The sequence below is a fragment of the Carcharodon carcharias genome, chromosome 26 (genome assembly GCF_017639515.1).
Source record: "Carcharodon carcharias isolate sCarCar2 chromosome 26, sCarCar2.pri, whole genome shotgun sequence".
Lineage (NCBI taxonomy): Eukaryota > Metazoa > Chordata > Chondrichthyes > Lamniformes > Lamnidae > Carcharodon > Carcharodon carcharias.
In genome coordinates this window covers 41,192,640-41,205,121 of record NC_054492.1, presented here as the reverse complement: position 1 = coordinate 41,205,121, position 12,482 = coordinate 41,192,640, and the positions used below count along the sequence as shown (strand labels likewise).

General features: G+C 40.8%; 1 protein-coding gene across 1 annotated transcript in view; it reads right to left on the bottom strand.

Annotated features, from left to right (window-relative positions):
• Positions 1–418: 418 nt before the first annotated feature.
• LOC121269821 (protein FAM81A-like) overlaps positions 419–12,482 on the bottom strand; it is a 51,641-nt gene continuing 39,577 nt past the window's right edge. The window contains exons 5-9 of the mRNA XM_041174808.1: positions 12,094–12,223; positions 4,126–4,232; positions 3,292–3,427; positions 1,715–1,910; positions 419–793 (exon numbers count right to left, since the gene is read on the bottom strand). Of these exons, the coding sequence (XP_041030742.1) occupies positions 654–793; positions 1,715–1,910; positions 3,292–3,427; positions 4,126–4,232; positions 12,094–12,223 (709 nt within the window). The 3' untranslated portion in view covers positions 419–653. The remainder of the gene's footprint in view (positions 794–1,714; positions 1,911–3,291; positions 3,428–4,125; positions 4,233–12,093; positions 12,224–12,482) is intronic.

The following is a 12,482-nucleotide window of genomic DNA, read 5'->3' as shown; positions in this document are numbered from 1 at the left end:
CTGCAGAGAGGATGCAGGCAGCGCAATGTTGTCTGGTTCAACGCAGGAACCACCCTACTATCAGGGAAATGAGGGAGCTACACAAATTTTGCAAACTGTCCAACTCATCTGCAATGACAGTGGGCTGCTTGACAATCACAGCTCCCAATGCTGAAACATAGGGCAGACGAAGTTTTAACCCTGTCTATTGGTAAAAGTTGCTCATTTTAATTCAACATCTTATTTAGGATACAATTTTCACAGAATTCACATAGTTTTCGGGACTTGTAACCTGTTGGAATGATGTAATAAAAACCCATATTGTGGACACATATGAGAAAAAGGCAAACAGCCCTCTTCACAGTGTGATTGTGTAAACTGGTGTAACACCATCAGTCATATATTCATTAAAGCATCTTCTGTACAGAAAACACACACATACACAAGTTACTTTATTGGGGTAAAGGCTTACATTGAGTTTGATGTACAATGCTCAAACCAGTTTAATTTGCAGACTTGGCTAACTTACACATAAGGATATCGATGTTTTACTGAGGCCCCTTCTTGATAAATAAAGTCTGTATGAAATAACTAGTATGAAAAAGGTAGTTTTAGGTTATGACTATTGGGCAGTGTCTAAAGAATGATGTACACCAGGAGCTGTGGTTCTGTTGTTAACTAGGTTGCAGAGGAGTGGAATTCATTGTATGCTTCATCTGACGAATCTGTTTCTGCAATTGCTCTTTATCCTGCTTCATTTTTGCTTCAAGTATGTGTTTCAAGGATCCAATGCTATCATAAATAGCTGAAAAGCCTTAATAATAAAAGACAAATCATAAAAAGTGTAAAGCACTGCATCAAGTGTCGTGGATGCAAAGAATATTAGAAAAAATTCTAAAGTGTACATTAGATTTAATAGCAGCAAAATACTGCAGTTGCTGGAAATCTGAAATAAAAACATAAAATGCTGGAAATACTCAGCAGGTCTGGCAGCATCTGTGGAGAGAGAAACATAATTAATGTTTCAGGAGAAAGGTCCTTGACCTAAATTAAGTTAATTCTATTCCACTCTCCACAGATGCTGCCAGACCTGCTGAATATTTCCAGCATTTTCTGCTTTTATTTTATAGTAGATTTTGATAAAGCATATAAGCAGTAATCCAATTCAATGGCGATGATGGAAATAGATGTTCTCATCGCAAATACAAGGCAGCTAAGTTCTCAATTTGAACAACTCTGTACAATGCCCTTGACGATAAAGGCATGTCCATCAAGGCACACAGACCTAGAGATCCCAGATCTGATCCCCTAGGCTGAGCTGCATTAGGCAATCTCAGCAGGATCGCAATCAATATACAATAAATGACAATAAGTGACATTGACTTCCTCGGCTGAGTGGAAAAATCACTGAGGTTTCTCGCTCCTCACTGCTATTCAGGGCTGTCACTGCTGGAAAGCACCAATATGCAGGTATTAGGCGAGGGAGGATTGGGCTTGGCTGTGATGCTACACATGGTCAAGCAGTTTTTCTACAGCCTTTTGTCTAGGTTCACACACAATGAGAAAGTTGAGCAAAATATTAGAAGGGCAGCTGGTGCCTGTCAAAATGTGACCTGACAATTCAGTAACATAGGAGTGGGGGAGGACTTTCAATGTTGAAACAAATCCTTATGCTTAACTTCAGATTGGATCATGTGTAAATTATGGAACCATGCAAACACTGATTTTATCTCACCAACATTAGTTTCAGCTTCGATGTCCTCTATTTCTTTCCATATTTTCTTTTCTATGTTAATAATGATCAGATTCAGTTTCTCCTCGACATGCTTTATGCTGTAAAGCTCCGAGTTCATTTTCTGTATCGTTTCTATTTTATCAAGTTTCATGGACAGCTGGTTAATCCTCTCTTCCATTGATTTTTCACTGCTTTCCTAATACAAACAGAAAGTCACATATCCATTACAGCAAGTTAACTGACAGTCAGTCAAGAGAATACTTCCACTGTTTGAAGGACTCAGTACTGTACAATGGTAGCAACAAGTAGCACTGGCCTACACACATTAACCTTTAGGATGCTGGACAGATTTCCTCATTGTGCTAGATAAGGTAAAATAGTAGACATGTTCTTTATTAATTAATGCACTTACTAATCCCGATTGGGGTGAGTTGGTGGGGGTGGGGGGGAGATCCAAAGCTATCCATCATAAATATAAAATAATCACTAACCAATCCAGTAAGGAACACTATAAGCTTTATTCAGAGATGGGTTAGAATCTGAAACTTGCTACCACATGGAATAGCTGAGGCAGATTGAATAGATTCAGTTAAGGGGAAGATAGATAAGTACACATGGGGGGGAGGCAAAGGAATGGAAGGATATTCTGACAGGATTGAATGAAGTAGACTACAAGGAGACCAATGTGGAGCATCGAGCATTTTGGGTCAAATGCCCTGCTTCTGTGTTGCATACACTATGTAATTCTGTCGAATGAACTGAGAGACCACCCCCCCACCCCTGATAATCTTCAAAAGTATAATCTCCAGACTGCTTCAAAATTAGATCATAATTTTCCTAAATTGTATACAAAATGCTAATTATTCACTGTAACATTGTCATTTCTTACTTAATGTACTAAAAGCTACTGGTGTTATCCTTTATAATGGACTAACCACAAAATGAACACATGTATAGAGATTGTGACTATGCGTAACATCTATTATTAAACCTGACAGATCACTCACAAATGCTCCAGGTGAAATGTGGTATTCTCTAACTTGACAACCTGTTTATTTCTTGCCCCAGGATTTTCCATTTTCACTCCTTTGTCAGTTTCTTCCCAATTTTCTCTAAATGGGAGTGGTCAACTTTCTCCAAAACTACTCTCAACAATACGCTGTCAGCAGCAAACAGAAAATATCGGATATGACCCAGAAAACTGTGACAACTTTGCATTGTAACTGTTACATTATACAGCTACTGTCTTTGAAACATCTTGAAGCTGAACACCTACCGTAGCATAAGGGTCTGGCAACATATAGGGTTAATGTGGGACTGAGTACAGTATCACCCACAGAGTGATGGAAGAGAACACATGACCCACACCTGGGGGTCAGACTAATGTTGGACAGAGCCATGTGTGCAAACAAGCACGGAGACACCTTCTAGCTTGACCCCTTTCCTATATACATGTACATGGTTCCTGTAGTTGTTAAAATATATACAGTTAACCTATGAAGACTACAAAGACTTCATTAAGACCTGCCAAATGGTATCCAACACCTACTTTTTCTGCTCTTTAATGTAATACTTACAGTTTTATCTTTCACGATTAAGGAGATCAGTTCTATTTGATGCAACAATTCCTGCTCCTTTCTAGCTAGTTTCTGTTCCAAACGGGAACAACTGGACAAAACCTGATCCTTGATGTCTTCAGTTATGCTCTTCATCCTTTGAAAGATAATTTATGACATTTTCTGGCCACTTAGGACAAAAGAGGAAACAAAGAAGAACCACAGTGGGTTGCATCTGTCTGAGTTGTGACGTACCCATAGTCATTCTCATAGGTCTACTAAAAAGCAACTTCTTACTTGGGAAGTGCAGTGGTTATGTTCCTGGACTAATAATCCAGAGAACGCGAGTTCAAATCCTGTCATGGCAGTTTGAGAATTTGAATTTAGTTCATAAAATGTTGAAATAAAAAGCTGGTATCAGTAAAAATCACCACAAAGCTGTTGGATAATTGTAAAAACCCAACATGTCCTCTTATGCTGGCACAGGTACAATGAGCTGAATGACTTCCTTCTCTGCTGTAAGAATCTGTGATAAAGCAACTCTGTATTCCTCCTGTTCTAAACTCGGAACATATTTTTTTTAAATTGTAGAATCTCTCCCAAGCTTACAGAAGCAGAGCCAGCAGTGAGATTCACTCCTGCAAGAACTGCAGCTCTGACCACAGGTGAATGGACAGTGTGGCTCCCCTGAAAGCCATTCTTGGGGATTCTCACAGTAAAAGGAGGAGGCAAGGAGACGCTGCTGGTAGGGCACTCAGGACATCTACTGGTTACCATATGGCCAAGTGCTTGTCAACAATCATTCCTGATTTATAATGAGTTTACACAGCAATGGAGTGTGAGATGTGCACTCACCGAATATCCAGCAGGTGGGGCTGTTCGCTGTTCTGTTCCTTAGTAAAATTGATCTTTCTCTGTTGCTCTCTGATAGATTCCTCAACTCTCTTTAAAAGTTCTGAAATCTGTTGAATGAAGATTATAGTGCAAAATAGACATAATGGGGTAGGCATTGTACCATGCTTATTTTTGGGTGCTGAATATACAGCGCCTATAGCCGTTAAGTAGAGAAATTTGTCCCTGTCGCTCATTGACATTGAACAGGTGAGATGCCAGCTTTACTCAAGTTGTTCACTGACACCTGCCCTAATAAGAACCATGAGAATAGTGTGCCTGTGATACTATTTACAGGCAGCCTTGTACCTCTTAAAGGGGAGGTATCCTTTGATGGCCGCGCTCTGGATCCTGCCTTGGACACAGCAGACATGACTCAAACAGATGCTGTGTTGCCCTCTCCCCTTCCTACCACCTCCCCAACACCACCGAGTGCTCAGGTACTGCAGTGGAGGGTGGGGGTGGGCTCAGGTTCCTATCCCCTGGAAGAGGGAAGTGCTGCTCCCACAGCAGTTATTGAAGAGGATCCATACAAGTAGTCAGGTAGCTGTGGCAAGAGTTGGCAGAGGAGGTCAATGCAGCCAGGGCAAGACAGGAAGGTCAATGAGCTCAGAAGGTTGCTGTGGTAGGACTCAAGAGTTCAAAGCTTGCTTTGCTCTCTTTTTCCCTCTGCACCACCTATAGCTGACAGACCTTCCCTCTTTGTTTGTCTTCACTCTCCTGCAATCAATACACTACACCTCCTTCTGATGCTACTCACACACTTTGCCTCTCCTGCTCTACTGTAACCCCCACTTCCCAAAGTTCCACTACCATTCTCACTATTCAACCATGACATACACACCATCAAGACATCTCATTCAACGATCACAAACACACTCCCTTTCATCATGTATGGTAAATAGTGCATAATATGAGGAAGCAGATGGGCACAAGTGCAGAGTCAGCCTACAACCGTACCCTGTGCCCATTTGAAGAGGAATTCCTGGACATTATGGGGCAGGGGTTGAGCCAGACTTGTGGCTACTGGCGAGGTTGGAGGATTGGTCCCACAGATATTTTGCCCGCTTAACGTCTTTTTTTTCCCTTACCACTCTAATATCACTGCACAATTTGCATGACCTTCAGCAGCTGCTTTAATCTCTCTCTCTTTCTGCTCTTTCAATTTAGGCTCAGAAACTGTACAGGCCCCTCAGCAAGCAGAGGATAACAGTGGCATTATGAAAGAGGCATCATCTGACCTTACCCTTGCAGATACCAGCACGGACACCAGTGCACCTTGCTTAGTTTAGTTCACAGGGTAGGTCTCAGAGAGAAATCTAGCATTCATGAGCCCAAGGACAGACGGAACAAAAAAGTGCTTCCCTGAAGAAGCACTTGCAACCGAGGCTGGCTGCATACCTCTAACAGTCCAGAGCACAGAAAAATGATGGCAGTATGTCCCGGCTTCAAGACAGGAAAGTCAACCATAGTTTCTGCTTCTGATTGTCATCCAGTAATGCTGGAAATATTCGTCTAAGGACAACATTGAGTTTGGTCATGATGAAATTCATTATTGAATAGCTTGCTAACACTTGCTGCTGAAAGTGCACTTACTTCACACATAAATAATAGCCATTTAGCAAGATGCCAGAGAACAACCTGTAGGACAATACTTCAGCAAGGCTTCAAAGTGATCAAGAGAGGGAGGAAAATGGTGGAGATAATTGGTGCAGAAAAATAAATCTCAACTGAGCTAATTTATTTTCAAAATGTTGAATGATTTATAATTCAGTAAGCCTTTTTAATGCAAATATTTTAAGCAATTGTCACTATTGTAATAAATTGATTTGAATTCTTTCCTTTCCCTGGGTACTAATACTTAACACTAACATGGCACTGTGCAGATAATGAGGCAGAATTTTCCCTTAGAATTCTGCTGTTTCTCTGAAATTTCTCCACAGGTGTCAACAGCGGCTCAGTTGCTAAGACTCTTGCCCCTCTGTAAAAGGTTGTGGGTTCAAGACCTACTCTAGAGGACCGAGCACATAATCAAGGCTGACACTCCAGTGTAGTACTAAGGGAATGCTGCACAGTCAGTGGTGCTGTTTTTCAGCTGAGATGTTAAACTGAAGTCCCATCTCTCCTCTCAGGCAGAAAGAAAAGATCACTGTTTCAAAGAAGGAGTTCTTCCCGGTATCCTTCTGCCAACATCAGGACAAACAGATGATCTGGTCATTATCAAACTGCTGTTTGTGGGGTCCTTACTGTGTTTCCTACTTCAAAAGTATTTCACTGGCTGTCTGGGGGTTGTGAAAGGCGCTATATAAATGCAAGTTTTTCCTGCTTTCTCCTGCTGAAGTTACAGTGAAAAATCGAGGTAATCCCTACAGGAATCCACTGGTAATGCTGTCGGATCCTGATACTTATGTCTCTCCACAGCCAGTGGTAGGGGCATTGCCATGATTTAAACCATTTTTTCTTTTGCAGCACCACACAGATCCCTGCAATTTGCACAAACCTATGTTTTGGAATAATTACCCAATCTGAAGACTTCCTCTATGCCCATTAAGTAAATAGTAAAAATAATTTATGCCCCAATAATAGAAACTTTCACCTACAGTAATGTAGTCATTCCCTTGGGTTAAATATTTACACAGAGTGGTTGAACAATACACCTTTCACAGAAATTGTAAACCTATATGAATGTATTCAAAACTGCACTCTGTACAACATTAAATGGTGCTAAAAGTCCCAGAAGGGTTAGTTAGCAATACTGTAACCTAATGCAACTGAGTACGAGACAATGGAGACTTCCACACTTAAAAGTGAAACAGAAAGTCAGTTTCAGGTGGACTGTTGAGTTTGACTGGAGACAGTTTCAGTATAAGATTAGAGATGATTCATTTTTAAAGAGACATTTAAGAAAAAAAGTACAGTTCTCAATATAAGAAAAGTTTACATGTTGACAATATTTTGGTTCTGTTTAAACATTTTGTGAATTTATATGTTCCATAGTACATTTTCAGAATAATTATTGTGGATTTTTATTAATGGCTGGAAGGGTCAAAATTGTTTTCTTTAGGAATGTAACTCTTCTGGGGTTACATCACAACCACACACACCCCCACCCCCATTCCAAAAAATTTTCACCTATGTTGAAGAACAAATCAAACTTATAATTTAAATATAGTTTTTGAAGCCATTTGTTTAAAACATAAATGGGACAGATTTACCTCAATGTTCACCTCACATTGCATTTGGCACAAAGCATCATCTGTACACAATGCATTGAGGAAAACCTGGTTCGAAAGACAGCGCTTGCATTTATATAGCACACCTCTCATCCTCAGAAGCGTTTCACAGTAGATGAGTTATTTTGACGTGCAGTCATTGTCAGAATGTAGGCAGTCAACTTGCACGCAGCAAAGTACCTCAAACAACAATAAAATAAATGCGCAGGTAATCCACTTTGGTGGTGATGGGTGAGGAATAGCTCTTTACTAGGGCAGCGAGGAGCACTCCCTTAGTCTGCCTCTCATATTGCCATGGGGTCTTTTATTTCCACCCAAGAAAGGCAGATGGGGCCTCGGTTTAATGTCTAATCTGAAAGATGCCAACTCCAGCTCCCTCAGTCCTGCAGAGAAGTGACAGCTTATGTATACAGCTCCCTAAAGTGGGACCTGAATGACAATCTTTCTGTCTCTTTCATGTGTTCTACCCAAGTGAATCCTTTACTCACAAAGTGGTTAATTTTGGCTTTGACCATTAGTGTGAAGCAGGCAATATTGAATCTGGAGAACCTGTATAATGAGTGGCTGGTGTGATATCGCCCAAAGTTAAAATAACCACCAATATCAGGAAAGTCTCCCCAGAGAGTTTCATATTGAAAGTCATGCCTAAAAATAGGGCATTCGTTGCCTTTATCTAACATGAAACAAATCTGAATTATGACAATAATGCATAACTAAAACACGAGGATTAGCTACATAGTCAGTATTACCCGTAAAGGACAAAGAACTGGTTAGTCCTGTGCAATAGCAATACCACTGATGACAAACAGCTATGGTGGCGTGAAACAGCCATTCATCAAATTAATGAACTATGGCTTTAATAACATAAAACAAGATCTTATTTGGAAAGGCAATTGAAAATGGAATCTTTATATCTATCAGCTACCAGATATTCATAGTGCAAGGAGGAGGGAGTTTGGCTTTTCATTAACAATGTTGTGGGATTTCACTCGGTTTGTTATTGAGATTATAAGAGGAAGTCATTAGTTTTGAAATTCCTGGGGTCATGAAGTGTGGTTTTGTGGCAGATACCAGCAGGGAAGCAGAGGAAAATAAAGTGTTGCATTTAGATAGTGCCTTTCATGACCTCAGGATGTCCCAAAGCACTTTACAGCCAAGGAAGTTCCTTTGAAGAGCAGCCACTGCTGTAATCTAAGATAGTATGGCAGATTTGGACACTTCCTCTTTTTGGCCCTTACATTGATCATGGTGCTCAAAAGGGCTGGCTTGGGAAATGACCCCGAAAATTTGGCTGGTGCGTTATTGTGGAAGGTAAAAAAGAAAAATATATCAGAAACCTAAAAGGCAGCATTTCAGAAACGTAACCGATCACAGAGAGTTGAGGTGGACACACATGGCAAAGCAAAGCATGCAAAAAGATATTTAAAGTACCCTGACTCTGGGATTCGGATGGGGTCAGAGTCATCATTTTGTGGGTGGCTGGAATTTCTGCTGCCCTCCCAGGTCTATGTTGCCCCAAGGCCTTCCCAAGAATTTCAGAACTGGTGGCTCAGATTTTCCAGTTAGTGATGAAGGAATGGTACCAGACATTCAGTACATTCACACTTGCCCAATCCATTTTGGCACAGCATTCTCCATAGAGATCTGGGACCTGAGGAAAGGTCATCTTGACCTGAAACGTTAACTCTTGTTTCTCTCCACAGACGCTGCCTGACTTGTTCCAGCTTTTTTTTTGTTTTTATTATAGTTGGTTTTCTTTGTGTGTTTCACAGTTAAACACCAGCTGGTCTGGTTTTTTTTTATTGACTTCATCTTTGTGAATATTGACAGTGTCACATGAATTCCACAGGAACAATTGTCCTGTAATATCCGAGGAGTGCAAAGCTCAAAGGCTAGGATCTTAACTGGTGCCAATGAAAAGTAGTTCAAAGGGTGTATCTTATCTTCAAAGGGTGTGCTGCACAGGTTGAGTGAAGTTTACCTTTTTCCAAGTATGAACTGCCCAACATGTCACGAGTAATAATTTTATAACCAGCAACATGGCATCGATAGCAAATTTAATTAAATACATGGAGATATAATTGGATATAAAGCTTGTTTTACACTAGAATTGCAGTGCTGGTATAAAGCTGTTTCACTTTCCAATTACAAGTAGTTTTAGTGCAAGTCCTAGGTCAGGGGCCAACTCAATTCTGGAGCAAAGCAGAATAATACTCTCAGGAAGAGGGAATCTCAGTCCACTTCAACTAGTGTCTGCTCAGTCCCTATCTCCAGATTTGGCAATTTAAAATTGTCCATGCCAAGTTTTGGGTCCTTGGAATGTATTTTATACTAATTTGGACGTGCTGCTGGTGTCCTGTGTCTCCACAAGCAGCTCACCCATTTGACAAAATGAACATCAGTCCGCTTTCCTTGATGGGCTGTTGCATCCGTTTTACACCAGTCCACTATGAGGTCTAATCTCTACCCCATAAACTACAACTCCTTAGCGTCAGTGCAGAGTGAATACCAACACTACAGTTTTGGTGGAAGTGATGCCTATGAGTAATATCCATCGAAATGTCACCATTTTTTAAAAATCAGAATGTGTGATTATTGCTGTTGATTATTGGTGCTTGGCAGGTTCGGTACCATCTACTTCAAACCAGTATTTGTTGGAAATAAGATTAATCCAACAGGCTTCACATACAGTGTGTTTGCCCAACTCCATAGAACCATAGAACACTACAGCACAGAAAACAGGCCATTCGGCCCTTCTAGTCTGTTCCGAAATATTATTCCGCTAGTCCCATTGACCTGCACCTAGTCCATAACACTCCAGACCTCTCCCATCCATGTATCTAACCAATTTATTCTTAAAACTTAAGAGTGAGCCCACATTTACCACGTCAGATGGTGGCTCATTCCACACTCTCACCACTCTCTGAGTGAAGAAGTTCCCCCTAATGTTCCCCCTAAACCTTTCCCCTTTCACCCTAAAGCCATGTCCTCTCATGTTTATCTCTCCTAATCTAAGTGGAAAGAGCCTACACGCATTTACTCTGTCTATACCCCTCATAATTTTGTAAACTTATATCAAATCTCCCCTCATTCTTCTACACTCCAAGGAATAAAGTCCTAACCTGTTTAATCTTTCCCTGTAACTCAACTCCTCAAGACCCGGCAACATCCTAGTAAATCTTCTCTGCACTCTCTCAATCTTACTGATATCCTTCCTGTAGTTAGGTGACCAGAACTGCACACAATACTCCAAAGTTGGCCTCACCAATGTCTTATACAACCACACCATAACATCCCAACTCCTATACTCAATACTTTGATTTATGAAGGCCAGTATGCCAAAAGCTTTCTTTACAACCCTGTCTAACTGTGACGCCACTTTCAGGGAATTATGTATCTGAACTTTCAGATCCCTTTGTTCCTCCGCACTCTTCAGTGCCCTACCATTTACTGTGTATGTCCTACCTTGGTTTGTCCTTCCAAAATGCAACACCTCACACTTTTCTGCATTAAATTCCATCTGCCATTTTCTGGCCCATTTTTCCAGTTGGTCCAGATCCCTCTGCAAGCTTTGAAAGCCTTCCTCGCTGTCCACAACGCCTCCAATCTTAGTGTCTTCAGTAAACTTGCTGATCCAATTTACCACATTATCATCCAAATCATTGATATAGACAACAAACAACAATGGTCCCAGCACAGATTCCTGAGGCACACCACTATTCACAGACCTCCAGTCTGAGAAGCAATCATCCACTACCACCCTCTGTCTTCTCCCACACAGCCAATTTCAAATCCAGTTTACAACCTTTCCATGGATACCAAGTGTCTGAACCTTCTGAACTAACCTCCCATGTGGGACCTTGTCAAAGACCTTACTAAAGTCCTTGTGGACAACATCCACAGCCTTTTCTTCATCTACTTTCTTGGTAACCTCCTCGAAAAACTCTACAAGGTTCGTTAAACGCTCATTGGAAGATCTACAGTATCTTTTACGTTCTGTACAAGTTTTTAGGAGAATGCCACATAAAACCCAACACAACAGCACAAGAAATGTGAGGGAATGTTCCTGCAAGACAAAATTAAATTAACAGAAATGATTTATATAATTAAATATATAAACTGTCCATTTTCAACTGCTTTTCCAAATAGGATCCTGCCATCTATTTTATACATTTAGGAAAATAGGTGATTATTTTTTTTTAAATGCATTCTTCATGGGTATAGGCATCGTTGGCAAGGCCAGCATTTGTTGCCCATCCCTAACTGCCCTTGAACCGAGTGGCTTGCCATATCATTTCAAGAGGGCAGTTAAGAGTCAACCACATTGCTCTGGGTCTATAAGACCATAAGACATAGGAGCAGAAATTAGGCCATTCAGCCCATCGAGTCTGCTCCGCCATTCAATCATGGCTGATAAGTTTCTCAACCCCATTCTCCCACCTTCTCCCCGTAACCTTTGATCCCCTTACCAATCAAGAACTTATCTATCTCAGTCTTAAATATACTCAATAAGACATAGGCCAGACCAGGTATGGGCAGTATATTTCCTTCCCTAAAGGACATGAGTGAACCAGATGTCTTCTTACAACAGTGGACAATGGTTTCATGGTCACCATCATTAAGTAACCTGGGACCTAACGGTACTTTTTTATTTAGCGTACATTGTACATTAAATGTAAAGGACCATATTTTGTTTAACCTGCCCTTCAACATCCTTTATTTTTGCTTCCAAGATCAGTTTTGCTCTTTGTTGCTCTTTGCTAAGGTTCTGAATTCCTTTGTATATTGACATCAGGTCAGCTGACAGTTTGGCAATGCTTGCATCACACCTATGGGAGGAAGCAGGAATAGAGTCACAAGATATCCCTCATCAATTGTTAGACATTTGAAACAAGTATCTACAGGAAAATGGCTTAATGTACTGTCAGGGTCATTTTCCAAGTATGGGATGATGGCTGTGTGGAGCCTCACCCACCTCCAGTGCTCCTGTGATTTTCCACAATACGCTGGCAACAGGCACATACACAAGAAATTTAGATATAGGTCAGTTTGTTCTGCTTTAACCTTGGCGATCTGGCCAGGATAAAA